Source organism: Camelina sativa, chromosome 11 (genome assembly GCF_030686135.1).
Source record: "Camelina sativa cultivar CO46 ecotype springtype chromosome 11, ASM3068613v1".
Lineage (NCBI taxonomy): Eukaryota > Viridiplantae > Streptophyta > Magnoliopsida > Brassicales > Brassicaceae > Camelina > Camelina sativa.
In genome coordinates, this window is record NC_141890.1 from 3301988 (window position 1) to 3327037 (window position 25050).

General features: G+C 34.1%; 4 protein-coding genes and 1 pseudogene across 5 annotated transcripts; all 5 read left to right on the forward strand.

Moving 5' to 3' along the window:
• Positions 1-995: 995 nt before the first annotated feature.
• Positions 996-2782, forward strand: LOC104721428 (transcription factor RSL2). The gene is made up of 5 exons (XM_010439406.2): positions 996-1629; positions 1745-2047; positions 2195-2260; positions 2377-2442; positions 2520-2782. The coding sequence occupies exons 1-5, from the start codon at positions 1084-1086 to the stop codon at positions 2598-2600; spliced, it is 1062 nt and encodes a 353-aa protein (XP_010437708.1). The 5' UTR covers positions 996-1083; the 3' UTR covers positions 2601-2782.
• Positions 2783-7685: 4903 nt separating this feature from the next.
• On the forward strand, positions 7686-9681 carry LOC104721429 (putative Peroxidase 48; annotated as a pseudogene). The gene is made up of 4 exons (XR_015570458.1): positions 7686-8205; positions 8529-8717; positions 8808-8973; positions 9151-9681. The product of XR_015570458.1 is annotated as a putative Peroxidase 48 (transcript).
• A 985-nt stretch (positions 9682-10666) lies between these two features.
• Positions 10667-11742, forward strand: LOC109127582 (small ribosomal subunit protein uS14z/uS14y/uS14x). Its single transcript, XM_019232529.2, has 3 exons — positions 10667-10833; positions 11397-11496; positions 11599-11742. The coding sequence occupies exons 1-3, from the start codon at positions 10772-10774 to the stop codon at positions 11605-11607; spliced, it is 171 nt and encodes a 56-aa protein (XP_019088074.1). The 5' UTR covers positions 10667-10771; the 3' UTR covers positions 11608-11742.
• A 1084-nt stretch (positions 11743-12826) lies between these two features.
• LOC104721430 (endo-1,4-beta-xylanase 5-like) lies at positions 12827-15092 on the forward strand. Its single transcript, XM_019231750.2, has 6 exons — positions 12827-12875; positions 12970-13016; positions 13101-13320; positions 13399-13562; positions 13676-14563; positions 14663-15092. Exons 1-6 carry the CDS (start codon positions 12827-12829, stop codon positions 15023-15025), a joined length of 1731 nt encoding a protein of 576 aa, XP_019087295.2. The 3' UTR covers positions 15026-15092.
• A 3959-nt stretch (positions 15093-19051) lies between these two features.
• Positions 19052-21835, forward strand: LOC104721431 (endo-1,4-beta-xylanase 5-like). Its single transcript, XM_087471820.1, has 6 exons — positions 19052-19359; positions 19576-19622; positions 19723-19942; positions 20025-20188; positions 20299-21186; positions 21315-21835. Exons 1-6 carry the CDS (start codon positions 19311-19313, stop codon positions 21675-21677), a joined length of 1731 nt encoding a protein of 576 aa, XP_087327946.1. The 5' UTR covers positions 19052-19310; the 3' UTR covers positions 21678-21835.
• Positions 21836-25050: the final 3215 nt, after the last annotated feature.

The following is a 25050-nucleotide window of genomic DNA, read 5'->3' on the forward strand; positions in this document are numbered from 1 at the left end:
ACATATTAAAAAACAAAAAATGTAAAAGTAGAAAAGAGATATGTACATATTTCTCTATCTTTCCTAATGTTTAGGAATAGGTAATTCTAGTTATATAGTTTGTTTCTTTAGAAATCGTATAGGCAACTACGTGTATCCACTATTAATTAGACTCAAAAGTTTATCGATTATTTGTTAGTTTTGTAAAGTGAAAATTATTTAATACGTTGTATATATCATTATGCAGAATTTTTGATTAAGATATAATACACCTATATTTTATCGATAAATAGGAATATTCTGAAGATATGTAGAATATTGGAGAAAAAAACTACTTTACTATTAAAATAAGGAAAAAATCTTGTATCATGGCAGGTTGAACTGTATGGGAACCGAACTATATATGTCCTTCGAGGGAAAGTAAATGTTCATAGGTATCATATATATGTAGTTTTTTGAAGGGGTAATTGTATTCAACCGATACTATACTCTTAACATTAAAACTCTAGGGATTGACGCAGTTAGAAAGCATATGGGGTCTTACTATAGTCGAACGCATTAGTAAAACGGAAACCTAATGCATGCTAACTAAAATATATTCGACATCGCGAAGTCGAGAAATCTAATGAGCTCCTCCATATTTTATCCCAAGATGTTGTGAATACCACCACAACATCATGTCTCACCATTTGTCATATTGGTCATGAATTAATATATCATCCAACTATAGTTTTTAATAAAAAAACCTTATACTTAGCATATAGTATATGTTAAGTAATGAACAAACGGAAATGCAGAGTCATATACGACAAACGGAAATATATAACTTATGTTTGATGACCAAGTTGTAGAGCCCACAATAATTAGCTGTCAATATCTAATGGTATCCCCAGACTTGGTTATTTATAAATTTAAATTAGAAAGATGATTGTAACTGGTGTCATTTGTGTTGACATTTATCCACTAACTCTCATGTTCTCTATATATACTTCCCAACTCCTCCCCATCATTCCCTCACTTCTCTCACAAGACTTCCAACACACACAAAAAAAAAACTAACGTTCTTAATTAAGACTAATCTCTTAATTAACCATAAAAAGAAAAATGGAAGCCATGGGAGAATGGAGCAACAACCTCGGAGGAATGTACACTTACGCAACCGAGGAGGCCGATTTCATGAACCAGCTCCTTGCCTCCTATGATCATCCTGGCACGGGATCATCCTCTGGCACAGCCGGTGGTGACCACCAAGGCTTGTATTGGAACCTTGGTTCTCATCAAAACCACCTTAGCCTCGTGTCCGAGGCCGGTAGCTTCTGTTTCTCTCAGGAGAGCAGCAGTTACAGCGCTGGGAACAGCGGATACTACACCGTGGTTCCTCCCGCCGCTGAAGAAAACCAAAATGGGACAATGGACTTTGGGATGGAAGATGTGACCATCAACACAAACTCTTACCTTGTTGGTGAGGAGACAAGTGAGTGTGACGTCGAGAAATACTCTTCTGGAAAGACTATTTTGCCTTTGGAAACCGTAGTGGAGAACCGCAATGATGAGGAAAGCTTGTTGCAATCTGAGATGTCTGTGACTACTACTGATCATCAAAAATCCCTCACGGGCTCCAAAAAGAGATCCCGTGCCACATCTACCGACGTAAGTTATTTATCGGTTTTAAGTCCCTAACCCATTGTCAAGTTAGAGAGACAAAATTAGTTAGAGAGTTCTTAATTAGTTACCTAATTTATAAACGGTTTTGCTATGGACTCAGAAAAACAAGAGAGCAAGAGTGAATAAGAAAGGACAAAAGAGCATAGATATAAGTGGGGATAACAATGGGGGAGAAGGGGAAGAAGAAGAGAAGTTGAAGAAAAAAAAGAATGGGGCAATGATGAGCAGACAGAACTCGAGCACCACTTTCTGTTCGGAGGAAGAATCGAACTATGCTGATCAAGACGGTGGAGGAGAAGACTCCTCTTCCAAAGAAGAAGATCCCTCAAAGGCCCTCAACCTCAATGGCAAAACAAGAGCCAGTCGTGGTGCAGCCACCGACCCTCAAAGCCTTTACGCAAGGGTAATTTTTTATATTATAAATTCTTAACTAGAAAGTTTAGAATTTCCCAAATAGTTTTTTTCTTTACCACAATAAAATGTCAAAAATTAAAATTATGTTTCATTTGTGTAATATAAAATTAATCCGAGTGTTCATTTTGTTTTGCAGAAAAGAAGAGAAAGGATTAACGAGAGACTAAGGATCTTACAAAATCTCGTCCCTAATGGAACAAAGGTAAAAAAAAAGGTCATGCAAACGTTAAACGTGCATGCTTTACATGCAATTTTACTTTAGACTATGTTTTTAATAAAAAAATTCTTAACAAGGATAATTTCTCAAATACGTAACAGGTTGATATCAGTACGATGCTTGAGGAAGCTGTTCATTACGTCAAATTTTTGCAACTCCAAATTAAGGTTGCAAATAAACTTTTTTGTACAGTCATGCATGTGTTATGTATATGAAAATGATCTAACTAATACTTCGCATGCAGTTATTGAGCTCTGATGATTTATGGATGTATGCGCCGATTGCTTTCAACGGAATGGACATTGGTCTCAGCTCACCGAGATGAATAAAGCACATTTGTGATTTTAGTTGGATTTTTTTTTCTCTTATATATACCCAATTAAAAAATGTAATATTCTTTTCCTTTTTTAATATTCTCCGCCTTCGGACGAGTTCGATTATAATTTCTCGTACGATCGATGTTCAATATGAGAGAAATGGAGAGTCACATTCGATTTTTTTATATACTTTCTTTTTGTCTCACATTCCAATTCTTATGATCATCTTTTCAATTGAGTTATAAGCGATAGTTTCATCACTTTTTAGATATTGATGTTTCTTGTTGTCGGCGTCTGATTGTCTTCAACTCAATGTGTGATCACCATTTATTTAATATGATGTTGTCAAATTAATATTAAAAGAATACCTAACGAATGAAGAGATATAAACCGATATATTCCCAACGGAGTAATTCGTTGAGAATCACCTTAAACGAATTGATTCCATTTGCTTCCCTTTTACCAATCAAAACCTTTTTTTCCCCAAAATTTCAGATATCAAAATCTATCAAAATATTTCAGAAATTTGGAGAACTATTTCAACTTCGACTTGGAAGAAGAAGAAGCAAATATGGATAAATTTTTCTCTCGTCCATTGTCCCTCTCAACAGAGGTGTTATCTTCCGTTCGATGATGATTCGTTTACTCGTCTAACCATTGGCGGTGTTCTTCCGGTTACATCCGGCGTTGTCTTTCCCATGAATTCATATTCCATTGGCCGTTGTTTCATACTTATGCAATTTCAGGGGCAAATCCTAACGGCTTTGCTTTGGAAGAAACCACCGTGGAAACCACCATGGAGAATAGTACGAGATCTTGGTTTTGGAATCGTACTTCCCTCCATTATCAGTGCACACGAGGTTAGTAATTTACCATATATGGTATTCCAAAATAGAACCAGTGCAACAATTATATGGATGTTGGAGAGACACACTGATATTGGAGGCTTTCATTTCTTGGTACAAGAGATGGCAATATGTATATGGTTTGCGATGTAACAGATATATTGCAACTACTGATTTTTGAAGAAATTATTAGAGTTTCATCAAAAAGATGATAACCAGAAAAAGAAGATCGAAGACGAAGACGAAGAAGGAAAATAACAGATTTATTACTCTGTTAGCGTATAAGTCTTACTTAGTAAAGGAAGCTGCGTGTAATTTTACTTTTTCGATTATTTTGTTTTATTTTACTATTGGTTGTATATGTATGTTCATGAATAACTATGTATTTTCTGATTCAAGTTAATAAAATCAGATGTTAAAAAAAAAAAACCGATGTTTGGCAAATATTTGAATATGTGCGTATAACTTTAGAAAGTAACTTAGATTAAAGAAATATTTCATTAAATTTAATTTACTCAAATTTAGTGTACGACATTATGATTTCATATTTACTGTTGAAATATCTACTGTGTGATATTTACTATTCGAGCTGTATTTTCGTTTTTTTTTCCTTGACGTTAAGTTCATTCCGATCCATAGAAAATTACAACGAAATTTGTCTAGGATTAAAAACCTATTTTTACACAAAAAGCTGTGATGTGAAAACAAAATGCACAATTAATCAAAGCACTCACTTCACGAACATTTGTAATAAGGATGAAGTATGGCAACTTCTAAGCTTCGGCCGCAAAATTAAATGTTCATTCTCACACGTATTCATGAATAATTAAGACCAATTCATTGTTTATGTATTGTTTATAATTTACAATGGAATATTCAGTTGATTTCCCACAGTCGGATTTTTGTAAATAAAATAGAATTGTTCCCATGCAATAGCTGTGTTTAGACCATCTTATTTTATATAGATATAAATAAAAAATTAATTATACCTTGCCAAGAGTTCGAATATATGATATAAAAAGATATTGAATGAGTTTTTAAAATTTCTGTATAGTAGCCCAAAATATATTAAAATGACTAGAATAGCATATCCAACTTTTCCCACTAGAATATAATCGCAATCAATCATATTCATGGCAACCAATATCAGATATTTGAATTTATTTCTACTTAATTATAAATTATTGAGGTTGTTCCAAAATATATATATATATATATATATATATATAAAAATTATTGAAAAATTAGTACACTATTATACAACTTTAATCTATTCAAACTTTAAACGGCTAACTTGAAAAGTTTGTTTCTGTTTGCAATTTGTACTACATCTTCTTTTTTTTTTTTTTTTGACAAACTGAAGCTTCCATTTAGTCAAACAGAAACATTATAGAAAGAGAGAAACAAATTCCAAAGGTTTAAAAGATTACAAACAAAGGTTTTCCCCAAAGCCATAAGCAAAAAAATATATAATATCAAGCAAAAGTTCGAGAGAGTTGTGAAACAAACGCTAAGAAGCGGCTTGAGACATGTGAGGTCACGGTTGCTAGATTGATCAGCATCGAAAGATTCGACAGAAGACAAGGTGGTCACGGTCTTAAGACATTGTGACGTTGGTAGAGGAATCAGACCCAAAGGTCTCACCGGAGCGAGGAGCATTAGCAGAAGCAATGCAATGGCAGGGATTCGGTGGGCTGTAGCCCGAATGATGGTGATGGTGCTGAGAGTGGTTTGCTGAAGATCGTCGGATGTCAACATTGAGGTACAGGGAAATAGACCATAGAGCAGCAGAACTTCACAAATAGCACAAGCAAGGGAAGCAAAGACCAAATTGAGCCAAGAAGATATGTCAAAACGTAGCAGTACAGGTGGGTTCTCTCTCATATGGCGCCCTTTGCCAAATAGATCAAGAAATCCACACAGAGTATGCAACCGGTTTGACAATGATAAATGTGAATGAGGCTTGGTCTGTTGGGTTGTTGTTAACACCAAACTGGTACGGTTGATGGGATGATGTTGAGAACTAGAAACGCTAGTTAGCATAGGGATACAAGGGATTTGATTCTTCCAGTTAACAAACAAAGTCACAACTTGAGCAAGGACCAAGGAACTATCATACATTTTGTTACTACAAATCATTCTAGGTAAGTGGATTCTCAGATGCAGTCTTCGGACACCGAGTTCAACCATCAAACAAAAGAACTGTTTACTAGATAACAGTAAGGATAGATAGAGTAGACTTGGGATTTCGGAGTTTGGGCAAGACCAATTGGGATGCTAGCAATCCAAGTTCAAGTCCTGAGCTCATCCGCAGAGATCCAAAAGACTTTGGGGATGGCCAAGGGAGTTGACATGGGTCTGCCAAGCTCATAGTGTGACAGATCTTAGGGACGGGGGTCCAAAAACGGAGACAGTTCATGACACTTGAAGATTCCTCGCCACACATCGACATAGGTACCGTTGGGGAAGAGGAGACTTCAATGGCGAAACACAATCTGGATTAGGGAAAAGAGAAACACAAGGACTTTGGTACCGTCAACGGTAAGGCTGTGCGAGAATAGATGAGGATGGGGTTCGCCGGACTCCATATCCTTCTGTAGGGACACAAGATCAGGCCTTCGTCTAGCTCTAGGGTGGGTGTCGAGGTTTGGTCGGGGAACAAAAAAAAGACAACAAAAGGGGAAAAAAGCTTGAATGATGAAACTAAGGGAATAAAAAAGAAGTAAAGGAGCGAAGAGATTGAGAGATCCCGACGTTAGCGAGCCGGAGCTCTACCGATATCGGAGGAAGGTAATAATAACGGCGTCTCGATTATCGTGTCTCAGAGAGAATTAGAGCGATCCGTTTAAGTCCACATCTTATTTATCTTAGTTTTTATTTATTTAGTTGTATTACTATCTCTTGACCGCCTTAAAAATGTTTACCACACCATGAGTTTTGTTTACCAATCGAAGCCAGTAAAGTAAATTGTTGGAGCAAAAACTAAACAAACTAGTACCCTTTTTAAATGTAAGTTAAACTATATTATAATAGGTAGTATAGTTCAATTAGGACACATAGATTGATAGATATAAGTTATATCAATATAACAAATACATATGTTAGTTGCAAAATCGTAAAATTGACTATAAGAAGTTGTGAAATTGACGTGATAGTTATTAAAATAGGTTTTGACTTTGGCTTTTGGCCACATCTTAAATTACTGGTTGACTAAGGTTCATGGTACTCTTATATTCTTTTATATTGTTTTGTCAACCGGTTGAATTATGTTTTGATGGTAACAGCTACAGAAAATTATTAGTTTGTTGATTACTTTTTTCTTTTACAATTATATATATATATATATATATATATATATAGCATTACTGATTAGTAAGAACAGGTCTTAATTCCTACAATTTGATTACTCAAGAAAATTAAAATAAAGTGTAGAAATTTTATATAAATTAAGATCGGTCGATAATATCATATAATAAATAGTGTAAGTTATACAATTTCATAGTTTGACACCAAAGCCCATAAATGACGACTGTTTCTCCCTCTATATTCTATACTTTTCTCATATCGTTTTTTTCTTCTTCTCCAAGTTCTACATATATTTATATTAATTAAAATCTGGAATAATAAGCTCAAGGTTGAGAGCCCTTCACTAAAATATACTCAATTCGATAAATAATAACTACAAGAATCAATCAAATAACTATTGAAATGACAGTTCATAAAAACCCCTTCCATATTCATAAGCAACAAATATATCTGGCTACATAATTCTTAATACTCTTTTCTACTTTGAGATTTTATCGGACCAACAACAAGTACAAGTTCAATATAAATATGTAACATATCCAAGTACACTAATGATCAACAATCATCAATACAAAGTTACCAAATTTGATATGTGATCACCTTGATGACTATAAGTCTATGAATGCTCCAACCAATTTTGATGTCAAGACTATCCATCGCTTGGTTGAATTTTTGCACCGTAAAAAAGACTTAAAATTTCAAGATATTTTTTACCGATCCTACAAATAATGATTAATCGACTGATCCCATATACTAAATATTTCGTGAAAATCTCTACTCTATATAGTCTTCAATTAGAGATACACACCTTTTATAATATACGGGAGTATGATATGTACGGTGTTCGAGAAACACTAGATTACAGCTCCCTCGCAAACGGTACGATTCGATTTTCGACTGTACCACACTACCACAAAAACTTAACCGTCTCTAACAAACGCCGAACCGACTACACGTGGGACACGGAGGGTATAACCGTCAATTCCACTTAACTTCCCGCTTCTTTCACTCCTTTAGCTCACAATCATCATCCCCAATCTCACTTCCCCAGAGAGAACTTCACAAATCTCAAATTCACAATCGCAGACGACGAACAACATCAGAAGAAGAGTCGAGAATGAAGTATCTCGGAGACTACAAGATCGTTTTACTCACTTGCTCCATCATCGCTCTGAGCATCTACATCGCGATTTACCGCATCGAGTTTGGAAACGGCAATTTCACGGCGAATCGTACCGGCGGCGGCAAGGTTTCCGAGAAGCCTTTCTTCGACGATGATTTCATGTTCATGTCCGTCGCTGAAGATATCGATCGGTCTTCCTCCCTCCACTACGATTACTACCGTGAATCTTGCCCTTCCGCCGAGAAAATCATCGCTAAATCCATCAGAGATATCTCCGATGTCAAACCCAGCGTTGCTCCTTCTCTCATCCGTCTCCTCTTTCACGATTGCTTCATCGAGGTCTGAGATTTTTCTGATTTTTTTTGGATTTCCCTTAATCTACGATAGATCTGTTGTTGATGATTGTTTGGGATCTTGTTTCGTGAGTGTTGTATCGTGATCTCTCTGTTTCAGATTTTAAGGTTCATCTCTGTAATTGGAATCATGTTGTTTTAATCAGGCGGTTAATTTTCTCAATCTTTGGCTATGGATTTGCAGAAATTTGTGTGTGTTTCCATACTCTGATTTGATGTTATCCTTTGCGAATCAGATTCTATGTTTTCTTTAGCGTTTCTTGGAGTTTGCTCATGTTGCAATTGGGGATTTGTGTATTTGTGCTACAGGGATGTGATGCATCAGTCCTTCTAGACGTTGATGAATCAAATACTTCTGAGAAAGAAGCATCTCCAAACCTGTCTTTGAAAGGGTTTGATGTGATTGACGCCATTAAGTCTGAGCTGGAGACTGTTTGCCCTGGAGTTGTTTCCTGTGCTGACCTTCTTGTCTTGGCTGCTAGAGAAGCAGTCCTTGTGGTATATCTCGACTCTCTAGCTCACTCTTCTGGTTTCTCCATGTTGATATTTTTAGATGCAACGCTTACTCATGTCTTTGTAAACTCTCAGGCTGGTGGTCCATTTTATCCTCTGTAGACTGGAAGAAAAGACAGTCCAATGGCCTTCAAGAAAATTGCGGAAGACGAGCTTCCTGGACCACAAGCTATTCTCTCTGTGATTATTGCGAGGTTTGCTTCCAGAGGATTCAGCGAGAGAGAAACCGTCAGCTTATTCGGTAGTTTCTCACTTCTAAATGTCAACATCTCTCTTTTCATAGCTAAATCTGGTTGTGACATCTTGGAAATGCTTAACTCTTGTGACATCTTGGAAATGCTTAACTGCTCTTTGTGACATGATTCGTTTGTTCTGCCTGTTGCTAATGATTCTTTTCTTGTGACTGTTCCTAATGCAGGTGCACACAGCATAGGCATTACCCACTGCACATTTTTTGAGAACCGCCTGTACAACTTCTCAGGAACCGGGAAGCCTGACCCTGATGTCAATCCAGGGTTCGTCCAAGAACTGAAAACGAAATGCCCCTTCTCTGTCTCAGCTTCATCTCCATCTGCATCCCCTGGTTTAGTACCGTCCTTACCTGCATCAGATTCCAGAAACAGCTACGGTATGAGCTCAGGAAGCAGTAATGATGGAGTGATCGACTTGAGCTACAACAATGAAGGAGGTGATGAAAATTTTGGAACACGCTACTACAAGAGACTGATGGAGAAGAAAGGCTTGCTGTTTTCTGATCAGCAACTAATGGGTAGTGAAGAGACTGAGTTGTGGGTGAGAGCGTATGCTTCTGATCCGTCCTTGTTCCGCAGAGATTTTGCCATGTCGATGATGAAACTATCAAGTTATCATGTATTGACTGGTCCCCTAGGTCAAGTGAGGACAACATGCTCAAAAGTCCTGCCTAGGAACTGATCTACTCTTTTACCACTTTACCACTACTTTAGTGAACTTCTGTTGATGAGATTTTCTGATTTTGAGGGAAACATATGTAGAAAGTGAACTGAGGATTGTGAGTTTGATTGATATTCAGAATGGCATATAAATATGTTGAGTTCTCCTTCTCTCTCTCATTGTATCTATGATATTGATAGAGATAACTAGGCCTGGGCGAAAAAACCGGAACCGAAAATCCGAACCGGAACCGACCCGAAAATATGGATCCGAATCCGAACCCGGAACCGGTAAAATACTCTATTGGGTCCTAATCTCCAAAACCTGAAAACCGAGACTGAACCGAGAACCGAATGGGTACCCGACATACCCGAAATAAAATAATATACATAATATATTAGTTATAATTTGTTCTTTTATAGCATAGTTATTCAAAACTATAGGTTAAAATTTAAAAATATTTTTTTTCTAGATTAAAATACTCAAAATAACCAAAATTATACTGACATGTTTAGCTATATATTCAAAAATTTAACCAAAACTTTTAAAACTTAAATTTATAAAGTGTTTTTCTTAATATTAAGTTTTAAAATTTTCGGATAATCGGGTAAAAAACCGGGTATTTCGGGTAATCGGGTAAAAATTTGGGTAATCGGATACAAAATGCCCGAACCCGATTGATATCCGATTTTTTTGGGTATTTATAGGTTCTGAAATTTTAGACCCGAACTGACCCGAACCCGGTAAGACCCGAACTGAACCCGAACCAATATTTTCTATTTACCCTATTGGATCCTAAACTCCTCTACCCAAAAAAACCGAACCCGATCGGTTCCTACTTGAACCCGACCCAAGTACCCGAAAGCCCAGGGCTAGAGATAACCATCCCTTTAAACATAAGATATGTTGAACTTTGAAAGAATTAAGAAGGGGTGAATTAAGAATGGGCTAGCTGTCTAGATAAGGCTTGTGATTCGGCCCATTTATAGAAGGCCCGTATACTACACTTTTAAGACCACAAATTACTAGGGTTTATAGTTTTTTTGGTCATTTATCGTCTCTCTCTCACTCTCACGCCGTCGCCGCACATCTCTTTCAACAGTGAGCAGAGCAGTGGACGATCGATCATGGGTCATTCCAACGTGTGGAATTCACATCCGAAGAAATATGGTCCGGGGTCTCGCACCTGGTATTGTTCATTTATCTTCTTCTCCCATCTCTCGTTTTCTAAAATTTGTTTTAGTTCTGAGAAATCAATCCGGTTTGCCTTAGATAGACCTCTATTCATGTCTCTGATTCTTGTTAATTGAGGAAATTTTTCTCTGAGTCTGATTCTTGTTGAGTATGTGAAACTTTGTTTAAGATATTAAATATGTTGTTTAGGTTGGGTAAAGCAGAGTATCAAATCTTGTTCTGAGCTCATTTATGAAGATCATGTTTAAAGCTTTAGCTTAGAAAAGCATAGTTTAAATTCCCATTAATCTAAAAGGGAAAAACGTTTTATGTAAATCGCTGCATAATGATGTAATGTTATTGGTTTCCATGATGAAAACGAAAAATTTGACAATGTTACTCTCTGTCTTGAGTTGAACTGTTAGAGAGTTGTTGATTCTTTTTTTTTACACTTGGTTTAACATTGCTTTGTAATCCTTTTTAAACCAAATCAAATGCTCTTTTTTCTTGTCTGTAAATATAGAATGAATCTTGTGAATCTAATGATAAAAGGTTGGGATATTGTTGTTGTTTGTGTAGCCGTGTGTGTGGAAACTCGCATGGATTAATCCGCAAGTATGGTCTCAACTGCTGCAGACAGTGCTTCCGTAGCAACGCCAAGGAAATCGGTTTCATTAAGGTAAATAATGTGTTGATGATCTTTCGGTTATTGTGTGTCTCATTTTCTTTGGAATGTTTATTTAATTCATCTTGCATTGTTTTTTTTTCCCTTCCTTTGCAGTACCGTTGATGATCCACAGGAGCATCGTGTCTTTTGGGGTTTTCAAACTTTAAGCTTTTTTTATCTTGTAATGGATTTATCTGCATTGAACTAATCTGACAAGCCTTTTTAGCTGTTGAATCAATGAATTACCTTGTTTGACTATTTTGCTTATAAATTTATAATATCTTTGCTTTATATTTATCATATGCAATCTCTATATTATAGATCGTATCATCGTAACACGAAATTGTTGACAGTTGAAACACATCCCGAAGCTTGTAGTTGAGTGACCAGAAATCTTACAATATTGGGCCACTATACTGTATAGATAGTCTTGGTGGTCTCTTTCTAGTGAAAACCATTGTAAGATTTTTGATCTTGTAAAAGATGTAAAAAAGTTGTGATAATATGTTTGCCGTTAGATTTTAAGCTAGTTTTCCTCTTTAGGCTTTGGTTCTTGTAAAAGTTGTAAAGATTATTGACTATATTTGTTTGTTAATTTGCTTTTTTTTTTTTTTTTTTGCTAAAGGTTTATTCGTTTAAGCTAATTAATGACTATATATGTTTTTCAGTATTTTGCATCTGTAAATCGGTGATAGTTGAATTTCTTCTGACATTTAGGGGTGTATTCAAATAATTATCCATCCAATCATGAATTTAAAAAAAAAAATTTAAATTCATTGTTATTGAACTAATGATTTAAAAATCTATCATAGAATATATTGTTATTCAAAACAGTTTGTGGATTATCATACCATTATTATTCAAAACAGTTTGTGGATTTGGATTTCAATAATTTTTAGGGATTCTGGAGCATTTGAGAGGATTTATATAGTTAAAAATACAGAATTCTAAATCTCACAGTTTTAGGTGGAATTTGAAAGAATTTTACAATAAATCATATCAACTTCCCTAAAATTATCAAAATCATTAAAAATCTCATCAAAACTAAATTCACTTGGAATATTAGATTATCCCTTTAATATGCTGTTTCTATTAATAGCTATAGATAATATATTGAACTTATTTGGTTTCCAAAACTAGGATGGTAAAAAGTTCATACTAGTAAAGCTTTTCTTTTACGCCTAAAACTAAACCATGTTTTAGTTAAAGAATTATATCAAGATCATCAAGAATAGCAAAGATTTCCACTATATAATCACAATGAAAATTTTACACAAAAGAACTTAGGAAATTTGCATTTCCTTCATCATCATCATCATCGGTTTGTTCTTTTGATTCCACTATGAAGCGCCTGCTATTTCTTGTTGTCCTATGCAGCCTTGCTCTATCAAGTTGTTCTCCATCTTCTTTAATGATTTCTTATTTTTGTCAAGGAGAGGAAACAAACAAAAAGTAATAACGTTTTTTACATGAAAATATTTGCAGGGAGTGAATCAAAAGTCGTGCCGTATGATTATTCTGCAACCATAGAGGCAAGCAATGCTCTGTTTATTTATCAGACATGTTCGCTGTAATCCTTGTTCTAATAGTTGATATATACTTTTGTTTTGGTGCAGTGTCTAGAGATCCCTTTAAAACCACAGTACAATGGAGGAATCATCGTAAACCCTGACCTACGAGATGGTTCTCTAGGCTGGACACCGTTCGGAAACGCAAAAGTAGACTTCAGAGAGATTGGAAACCATAATTTTGTTGTTGCACGAGACCGGAGACAACCTTATGACAGTGTCTCACAAAAGGTTTATTTGGAAAAAGGACTTCACTACACTTTCTCTGGTAAAATAACACTTTCTCTTTAGAGTTTTTATAAGCCTTGTGCCAATTATAATCTAATGTCTTTTATGTTCCTCGTAGCTTGGTTACAAGTAAGCAAAGGAAAGGCTCCTGTGAAAGCTATTTTCAAGAAGAACGGTGAATATAAGCATGCTGGTTCAGTTGTTGCTGAATCCAAGTGCTGGTCCATGCTCAAGGGTGGTCTCACTGTTGATGAATCTGGACCTGCCGAACTCTACTTTGAGGTATCTGCTTCATTGCTCCAATTGTTTATAGATTTTCATAAGATGCCAAGTTTCTACATTTGGCGAGTTTATCTCTCAACCATGCTGAGTCCTGTTTCATTGTTCATGTGTAGAGCGAGGATACAACGGTTGAGATTTGGGTTGATAGCGTCTCATTGCAACCATTTACACAAGAAGAGTGGAACTCTCACCACGAGCAGAGCATTCAGAAGGAGAGAAAAAAAACCGTGAGAATCAGAGCCGTGAACAGCAAAGGCGAGCCAATACCAGAAGCAACCATTTCCATAGAACAGAATAAACTCGGATTCCCATTCGGGTGTGAGGTAGAAAAGAACATACTTGAGAACGAAGCATACCAAAACTGGTTCACTCAAAGGTTCACAGTGACAACTTTCGCAAACGAGATGAAATGGTACAGCACCGAAAATATAAGAGGCAAAGAGGATTACTCTACCGCTGACGCAATGTTGAGTTTCTTCAAGGAGCATAGGATCGCTGTACGTGGCCACAATATAGTATGGAACGACCCTAAGTATCAACTTCAATGGCTGGATTCTCTCTCTGGTCGTGAATTCTACGAAGCTGTGAAACAAAGGATCATCTCTGTGGTGTCTCGATACAAAGGCCAGGTTATGAGTTGGGACGTTGTGAATGAGAATCTTCATTGGTCCTTCTTTGAGAACAGGATGGGTCCTAAAGCTTCTCATAACATCTATGCGATGGTGCAAGCATTGGATCCAACTAGCACCAAGTTTATGAATGAATATAATACGTTAGAGGAACCAAGGGATTCAGATTCTAGCCCAGCAAGGTATTTGGAGAAGCTTAGGGAGCTTAAATCTATCCGAGTTCGCGGTAACATATCCCTAGGGATCGGACTTGAATCTCATTTCAAGACTCCTAACATTCCCTATATGAGATCAGCTCTTGACACTATTGGTTCCACTGGTTTGCCTATATGGCTTACTGAGGTCGACGTAGAAGCTCCTCCAGATGTTCAGGTAATTAATATCCTCTTATGGTTAACAAAAGTCCCACCCGGTCCTACTCTGTTTCTTATGAGCACTTCTATATATGTCTGATCTTGAGCTTTCTTGCAGGCCACGTATTTTGAGCAAGTCCTAAGGGAAGCCCACGCACATCCGGAAGTGAAGGGAATAGTGACGTGGGCAGGTTATTCTCCATCAGGTTGCTACAGAATGGGCCTCACCGATGGAAACTTCAACAACCTAGCCACCGGAGACGTCGTGGACAAACTATTGCATGAATGGGGAGGCTTCCGCAGACAAACCACAGGTGTCAGTGATGCTGATGGATTCTTTGAAGCTTCACTCTTCCATGGTGACTATGATGTCAAGATTGCTCATCCTCTCACCAATTCAGAAGTGTCTCACAGCTTTAAGCTGACTTCTGATGTCTCCTCCTTACACAGTCAACCATCCTCTTTTACCATTCGTGTTTAAGAAGCAAAGTAAAAAACTACCCTAGTAGTTTGATTTTTAGTCAAGAATATGGTATGTTTTGTCGTTATTAGTCTATATATGGTATAGCCGTGTCGGCGGAAACCCCAAGGACTAATCATGATTCATGAGCATCGTTGGGTTGGGTTCTTAGGTCATGTGCATTCGTTAGTCTCTCACCAAATTTTTCATTAACCAAAATATTAATAAAATAAAAAATAATAATTTTTTATTATAAAAGTTTCTCAAAACAAGAAAGAAAGTTTTTCAAAAATTCTCATTTAAGAATCGTTCTCATGAGAAAATTCCGAATGCACATGCTTTTAAAGTCTAATAAGCCTATGTATTGTAATGAATTTATCAATATTGAATTCTTTACGTGTATTTTATTTATTTACTAGGTAATTAGTCCATGCAATGCGTGGTTGTAGGCATAATAGTTTTGATTATATTTCTTAAATTTTCTTAAACTAAAATATTGTTTTACTAATGTATAATCTCAAAAAAGTTATACTAATGTATGAATCTCAAAAAAAATTATAGCAATTTCTCAAAATAACACTCCTATCAACAATTTTTTGGTATGATTATTTATTATACAAAAATTAAAATATATAAACTTTTTTATAAATAAAAAATTAACCAATTCTACAAAAAAATTATTACAAATTGATTAGCTATATTAATATAAATAATAATATAGAAATTTAAACATTTTCCTAATATGAGAGAATCTATGTTTATGATCATGTTTTATAGAGGTTAAACATTGATTTAAAGATTTTTTCTTAATGACCATGTAAACATAAGACTGTAGTATAGTAAAATGGAATCAAATAAAATTATCAAAAAATTTAGTATACGTATAAAATTATTGTATATAGAATATTCCTCATTTCAAAGTTTAAAGCAATTAAAATAATTAAAAAATATTAAAATTTTACCAAAAACATTTTTTCTTGAAAGATAAATATATTAGTTGGAGGAATGAATATAAAATTATTGGGTAGGAGTTACATTTGAGTTAAATGTAGAGTTAAATGGAGTTAAATGCCTTTAAAAGTGGGTTAATTATAAATAAATATTTTAATTTATTTTTGACTTAAAAGAAAAGGAATACCAAGTGGCTCAATCAAAATTTAAACTTACACATTTTGATTGTTTTGTTGATATAACTCAACACTCACACATAATATTCCAAATTGAAAATATTACTTTTGAAGTGACAAACTAAATTAGTTTTTTTTTTTAAATTATATGAACTTCAATCTAAAGATTTTTTAAAACCCCAAGAATAACTTCAATCCTTTTGTTTTTTGTTTTGTTTTTCACTCATCAATATAATTTATAGTGCTAGATTTCATACTAATGGTTTCATCTTTAGAGCATTTAGTTAAATGGTATTTTAAAATAATGACTTATAAGATGCTAATCTAAAATAGATAATGAAGATAAATCTTTTAAAACAGATTCTCAAATAAACTTGATTTTTTTTTTAAACCAACATATGTGAATTTAAATTTAGCTATGGAAATTTAAAAAATAAATATGAATAGATTAGAAAGGCAAGAAATATAAAAGAAATATTTTATTTTTATAGAAATAAAATAAAAATTGAAAACAATGTTAATTATATATAATACTTTCTAAATTAAAATATAGAATCAAACTCTTACAACACATATTATATATAACAACATTTGATATTGGTGAGAGAGGAGGAGAGAATGATTACTTATAAGATGATAATCCAAATTAGATAATGAAGATGAATCTTTAAATATAAAAATAATGTAAAATATATATATATATATATATATATATTATGTAGTCTCTAAAATTAAAATTTAGCATTAAAAATTTACAATGATATTTCATTTGGTTTTTTGTAACCCATACAACAAAAATAAGAAATTGAAAACATAAAAAAAAAACAGAAAATGATTTGAGAAATTGTGGAAGAGAATGAGAGAAGTGGAAGAGAATGAGAGAATGTGAAAATGAGAAAGTAAAAAATGCCAATATGAGAGAATGAGGCAATGCTTATTTATATGATAAAAATTGATGCAAGATTACATTTAGAATTATTGGAGTTACAAATATTATTTATTGTGTTTGAATAATATTGAGTGGTGGAATATGATTAATGCATAATTTATTTTATTTTCAGTTATAATTTTATTTTAATGTATGAATTAAATATATTGTGTTAATTGGATCTTAAATATTATTTAAAGCAATTAAACAATTAGAAATCAAATAAAAAAAATTTAAAAAAAAAGTATTAAATAAAAATCAACCAATAAGGAGAGACCAAAACCTTACTTTTATATATATGATTTTGGTGGTGAATTTTAGGGTTTACGGATCACTTGAATGTTCTTTGTTACCGGCATATAGTTAATTAAATAAAAAAGAGCAAAAATAAGGTTGATCTTGTTTGAACCTTAAACTCTAATTCCTAGACCTAAACCCAATTCCTTTTTTTTTTAGGTTGATTCGTTTTCCGGCAAAATTCGATTTCTCTCAGCGCCGGATTACTTTGATCGGGTTCCTTACTGAGCAAATCTACAACCTCTTTTGATATCTTTGAAACTGTTGGCGTCCCAGCCGTCTACAAACCCCTCTTGATACAATGCAAAACATCATATTGGGACGTTGGTTTCTTATAGTTTAAGCCATGGTATTGTGTAATAGATGATCGATTATCATAATAACTTCCTCTAACTATTTTTCGTTAAAGTATTTTTAGCTCTTGAATCTTTGAATCATTTTAGGGGTTACCTATCTATTGGCTTTTGTTTGAACACATTAGGGGTATTATTGGATTCTAATTTATAAAGATTTTTGAAGAGTTCGATAAAATCATTAATAGTAAATAAATGAAAAATTGTTAAAGATTGCTAGAGAGTTTTGTTGATTAGTTTTCTAAAATCTTGTAAACTGCTCCAAACAATTAGGGGTGGGCAAAAAAACCGAAATCTAAAAAACCGAACCGAACCAAACCGAAATCTGAAAAACCGAACTGAACCAAACCGAAATAAATGGTTTGGTTTGGTTATGGTTAAGTCTAAAAATCCGTTTGGTTTTTATTTTAATTAACATTTGGTTTAGGTTTGGTCTGGTTAAAGACCATAAAACCGAATGGTTTTTTTGGTTTTTTATAAAATTTTAGGATAATTAGATATAATTAGTTTCTTCAACTTATAAATTTATATTGTATAATAATATCAGTATTTTTTTTCTTTATTGGGCTTATAGTTATTGATCTCCAAGTTTTTTTTTCTGGTTTTCTTTTTTAATAGCCTTTACTTTTTAAAGTTTAAATTTCAATTAAGTATTTGGGTTTACAAAACTATATTTGGATTCTATTTTTTTGAATTATGTTTAGGTTTTACTTTTATGCTTATTTTTTAGTTATATATCAACTATCTATTTTTTAAAGTATGGAATAACCGTTAAAAATCGGGACCAAACCGAAACCAAACCAAACCGTTATACGTATGGTTTTTATATGGTTTCATTTTTGATAAAACCGAAAAAACCATAAACCGAAAAAACCGAACCGTAACCAAACCGAATTACATATGGTTTCTATATGGTTCAATTTTTATAAAACCAAAAAAACCGTAAACCGAAAAAACAGAACCGAAACCAAACCAAAAAACCGAACGCCCACCCCTACAAACAGTCCTATATTTTTGTAATACTTTCCATGACTTTATTTTGTAAAGAAAATATCTAAAATCATGAAACAATAACATAATAATTGAATTCATTAACAATTCTGGATTCTTTTGTTTTAATTGAATAGCACAAAAATTTTAATGACTTTATAAAAGAATCCAATAACCCAAATTTGTTAAGATTTTAATTGATTTTTTACAAATCACAAACTAATAACACGAAATTTTAACAGAGTTAAACAAAATCTTAATCTAATAACAACAAATTCTACATAACATTTAAAATCTTTAAAACTCTATTTAAATCTCAAACCAATACTAAATTTAAACAGAAGTATCTATTGACTGTTGACTAATATTTATACCATTAAATACATTTTATTTTCCATATTTCTATATACTGACTTATTAATTTTTCTTTGATAAATCACATGCAGTAAAAGTTTCACAAAAGTAAAAGTATAGACTTTTATAGTCAAAGATATACTTATGTCAATGAAATATTCATAGACTTAAAAAAAATAGTTTGTATATATACTAATGAAAAGTTTTCATTGAAAACCCTTAATCTTCAGCAAAAAATTTGATCCCTTAATTCTGAAATGAAGCTTCTACTACTACTGATTGCCTTCTGCGTTCTATCTCTATCAAGTTGTTCTCCATCTTATTTCATGATTTTACTCTACGTACTATTGTTATTATGTTATTTAAACTGTCCTATTGGGACGTTCTACGTTTTCTTTCCGTGTTTTTATCTTTTTTTTTTCTGTTCGTCCACAGGAAATGACTTCTGAATTTTTAGTTAGTTATTATCAACCGGAAAATCGATATAGAAAATAATTTTATTGTATGGAAACGTTTGTGCAGGGTGTGAAGAAAAGTTCGTCCCTTATGATTACTCGGCAACAATAGAGGTAAACAATGATCTGTTCATTTAGTTAGACATGTACGTTGGAAACTGTTGTCCTGATTCTTATTCTTTTTTTTTTTTCCTTCTTTTTCGTTTTGGTGCAGTGTCTAGAGATCCCTAATAAACCACAATACAATGGAGGGATCATCGTGAATCCTGACCTACAAAATGGTTCACAAGGCTGGTCACAATTCGGAAACGCCAAAGTTGATTTCAGAGACTTCGGAGGTAATAAGTTTGTTGTTGCCACACAGAGGAATCAATCTAACGACAGCGTCTCACAGAAGGTTTACTTGGAAAAAGGAATTCTTTACACTTTCTCGGGTATAAATAATTTCTGATTTTGTTTTCTTGAAGCACACTCTATAGAAGTATCACCTGATGGGTTTTTCTGTTATACTTGTAGCTTGGTTACAAGTCAGCATAGGAAACGCTCCCGTGAGCGCAGTTTTCAAGAAGAATGGTGAAGTTAAGCATGCCGGTTCGGTTGTTGCTGAAGCAAAATGCTGGTCCATGCTCAAAGGTGGTCTCACTGTTGATGAATCTGGTCCTGCCGATCTTTACTTTGAGGTTTGCATATACACAAGCATGTTCTCGATTGCTTGTCTTTATTTATACATTTTTGCAAGCTGCTCTTTCAACCTATATATGATGATCCATATTTCCGTTATCATGTGTAGAGTGTGAACACAACGGTTGAGATTTGGGTAGATAGCGTCTCTTTGCAACCTTTCACACAAGAAGAGTGGAACTCTCACCACGAGCAGAGCATTGACAAGGAAAGAAAAAGTGCCGTGAAGATCAAAGTCGTGAATGACAACGGCGAGACGGTACCAAATGCAACCATTACCATAAATCAGAGGCGACTCGGATTCCCATTTGGTTGCGCCGTAGAAAATAACATACTTGGGAATCAAGCATACCAAAACTGGTTCACTAAAAGATTCACCGTGACAACTTTTGGGAACGAGATGAAATGGTACAGCACAGAAAGAGAAAGAGGCATAGAGGATTATACGACCGCAGACACGATGTTGAGATTCTTCAAGCAGCACGGCATCGCTGTACGTGGGCACAATATTTTATGGGACCACCCTAAGTATCAACCTGGTTGGGTGAAACCTCTGTCCGGTAACGATCTCTACGATGTCGTGAAACGAAGGGTTTTCTCAGTGGTCTCGCGATACGAAGGGCAGCTTACGAATTGGGATGTTGTGAATGAGAATATCCATTTCTCCTTCTTTGAGAGCAAGCTGGGTCCTAACGCCTCACGTAATATCTTCACGATGGCTCATTTCGTCGATCCAAAGACAACAATGTTCATTAATGAATTCAATACATTAGAGTACCCTCAGGATCTGAAATCTAGTCCAGCTAGGTATTTGGAGAAGCTCAGGGAGCTTCAGTCTATACAGGTTGCCGGAAAAATTCCATTGGGGATCGGTCTTGAGTCTCATTTCGGTACTCCAAACATTCCGTTCATAAGATCAGCTCTTGATACTCTTGGTGCCACCGGTTTGCCTATTTGGCTAACTGAGCTCGACGTTGATGCGCCTCCCAATATCCGGGTAACTTAATTATGTTCTCTTATATACAAGTAGGCAAAAAATATCATTATTGAATTCCCATTTGTTCATCCCCATTATAATAGGGTTTGAGCACTTCTCACCTGTTTGGTGTTTGGTTTTTCTTGCAGGCCAAGTATTTTGAGCAAGTTCTAAGGGAAGGCCATGCGCATCCAAAGGTGAAAGGAATAGTGATGTGGACAGGATATTCTGTTAAAGGTTGCTACAGAATGTGTCTCACCGATGGAAACTTCAGAAACCTACCCACTGGAGATGTCGTGGACAGACTGATACGTGAATGGGGAGGGTTTCGCACCCAAACCACAGGAGTCACTGACGCTAATGGATTGCTTGAAGCTTCACTCTTTCATGGTGACTATGATCTCAATATATTTAGTCCTGTCACCAATTCAAAAGCTTCTTACAACTTTACGTTGAGTCCTGATGATTCCTCTCCACAGAGCCAACCATTTATATTTGTCTTTCCCGCTTGAGACGACGCCAACTTTACAACTACTTTGTATTTGAACAGTTTGATCCTTAGAGCATGTCCATTGGACATACCCCATAGAGGGTCAAAAAGAATTAAAAAAATTAAAAGATAAAGAAAAATGTGGAAAGATGAGAGAAAAGTATCTTTGCCAAGAACAAATAAGACATTGGGTCTCTTGTTGTCCTCTTTTTATTGGTTAGATAGATTAAAAAAATAATTAAATAATTAAATTAAATTAAATATTATTAATTAAAGGAAATTTAGTGAGAAATGCCATTTTTAAAATTAAAGTTATAAGAAATGCCACTTCCAGTTTTTTCTTCTTAGAAATACCATTTTTTATTGGGTTTCTTAGCAAAACAATACATTTTGGAAACATAATAGGTTTTATAGTACAGTTACTATTTAAAATCAAAAAAATCCCCCATATATACTGTTTGTGTAATACAGATGGTGTGAGATAGAGAATGTGGGATGGGTTCAAATGTGCAAAATTACGAGTAAAGGTCTCTTTATTTTTGGATTTGTTTTTTTTCCCTTTTACATTTATTTCTCTCTCTCCTTCTCTTTCTGTATATGATTATTTTTTTTTCTTTTTTTTCTTCATCACATTCCTCTTTTCCTAATTATTCAAATATTTATTAATATATCTTTTGTTTCCAAATTTTTTCCACATAAAAAAATCTATGTTTTTTTTCTTTATAATTTGATATGCATTTTGTTTGATGATTTTATTTAACAATATTAAATATTTTTTACATTTTTGTATCTGTACACTTTTTTAAGTGTACAGATGTTTATACACCTTATAATGTGTACAAATGCTTGTACACATTATTAAGTGTACAGATGTAATTTGTTTGATAATTAGGGTTTCAAATGTGTGTACTGCAATGATTTTGTAAAAATTACATATGTACACTTAATAATGTGTATAAACATTTGTACACTTGTGTCTAAACATTTGTACACTTAAAAGATGTACAGACATTTGTACACTTAACTATGTGTACAGACGCATGTACACTTAATAAGGTGTATAGGTATCTGTACACTTAAAAATGTGTACGGATACAAAAGATGTATATAATATATTTAAAAATTATTAAACAAAATTCATATCAAATTGTAAAGAAAAAAATATAGATTTTTGTGTATCTAAGAAGTTTTCTAAAAAAAATATATCAATAATTATTTGAGAAATAAGGAAATAAGGAAAAAAAAAGGTACAATGGCAGCAAATGTAATTCATAAGACTGTTGAATGGCAAAAAAGGGAAGGAAAAATAGACAAACAATGTCAAATGTGGGTTTTTCTAATTGTAAATTGTGAATGTATCATTCTGATAATTATGTTTCAAAAATGTATCAAAATGCCAATTAACTCTTTTTTATTTTATGCCATAGGAGTAAAAGACACTTTTGCCCTTGAATTAAAGAAGAGTAAATTTTTTAAAAAAATTGGAAGAGTGGCATGCGTTTCAAATTTCTAGTAGACCAGATCCAACGCCCAATAAGATTTAATCCATCCAAATTTGTCATTCGATTTCTGAAGAGGACAAGATGCACTTGGCTGGACTTTATTTGTCCACCTACATGTCTGCTGACCGATTTTATTGTGTTTCCAGTAGACTAGATTTAACATCTGAACAGGTTTTTGTCCACCACATTATGTCTTTCGGTCTCCTTAGTAGACCAGATATGCTTGGTTGACAACACTTGTCCACCCAAATTATGTCTTCTACTCTTTTAGTGGACCATGTCCACTTGGTTGACAACACTTGTCCACCCAAATTATGTCTTCTGCTCTCTTAGTGGTCTTTTTAGTAGACCAGATCCGCTTGGTTGACAACACTTGTCCACCCAAATTATGTCCACTTGGTTGGTGATACTTGTCCATCAATAACATGAAACCATTTTCTCCACCCTAAGACCTGCTGACGCATGTACCGATCTTATTGAGAAATATCTTACTTTGCTTTGAGGAAAGCATATTTAGTCCACCGGATCTGGTCCATCAAAAAAAAATTGGGTCAAATATCAGATCTGATACACTAAAGAAGGAAACAAACAGAAGAAACTCAAAATTGAGAAAATATTATACTCAACATTGAGGGGAGCATCTCCAGAACGGAACAAAACATGTTGTGGGTTAGACCAAAATCGTGTTTTTGAAAAATTCTTTAGTTTAAAGAAAGAAAGAAGAAAGAAAAAGAAAGAGACGTGAGAGAGAAGAAGAAAGATGAGAGATCGAGAAAATAAGAATAGAAGGGAGAGAAATGAGAAATAAATATAAGAAGGACAGTTTTGTCATTTTCAATAAATCAAAGTGGGACCTATGGCATTTTAGAAAATGTTTAATTGAAAATGACATTTTCTTTAAAGAAATGTACTGTACATAGAGGTGTCAAAATGATTAACTCAACTTAGTTCAACTCATTACCTAATGAGTTTAGATTAAATGAGTTCATAGGTTGACCCAACTCATTTAGATAAATGAGTTGGGTCAACCAATGAACTCATTTAATCTAATGAGTTAAATGGTTAACTCAACAAATTACATTATCAATGATGTTTACACACAAAAGAAAAGAAAAAGTTCTCAAAAACACATGTCACAATCCCAGATAAACCAACATAGAATCGATAAAGATAAATGTATATAGTGTAAAACATAGTCAAGCTTTCAACTTGCATAAGAAAGTAGAAAGTGTAAAACATAGTCAAGCTTCATTCATATTCTGAGGTCCTACTTCTTTTACGAGAAATAATTACCATATTTTTAGATTGGGATGTATCTGCTGAAGTTTGCCCACCACCCCCGCCATGAGAATATGCATCTTCACTGTACATTGATCTAGAAAAATAGAAAAAACAAATAAGACTCTTCTTAGAATGAATATGACAAAGTGTTGTAGTCCTAGAGGAATCAACCATAAAGATTAAAAGAGAAATCAAATCAATATTCAAACCCATGAGACAGAGAGACCGAGAGATGCTTGAAGAAACTATAACAGTTTCAAGTAACCATATCACATAGAATCAACCATAAAGATGCATAAGGAGATGCTTGAGGAATCACACAAGTGTTGGGTGCTTTTAGAGGCCATTGGTCTACCAAAATTCAACTTCTCTTGCAACATTATACATGGCATCATATATATTCTAAGTTATTCAAATCCCCAAATTCAGATTATAATCTAAGTTATTCAAATCCCCAAATCAGTCACTATAATCTTTTGTTTAACAAGCCAAATCAAGAGAACAAGCCACATAAATACACAAACACCAAAATATCAAAACCCAGAAAAAAATCAAAACCCAAAAATCAAACCCACTTCGAGATTTCAATGATTAAAGGAGAAACCAAATCAA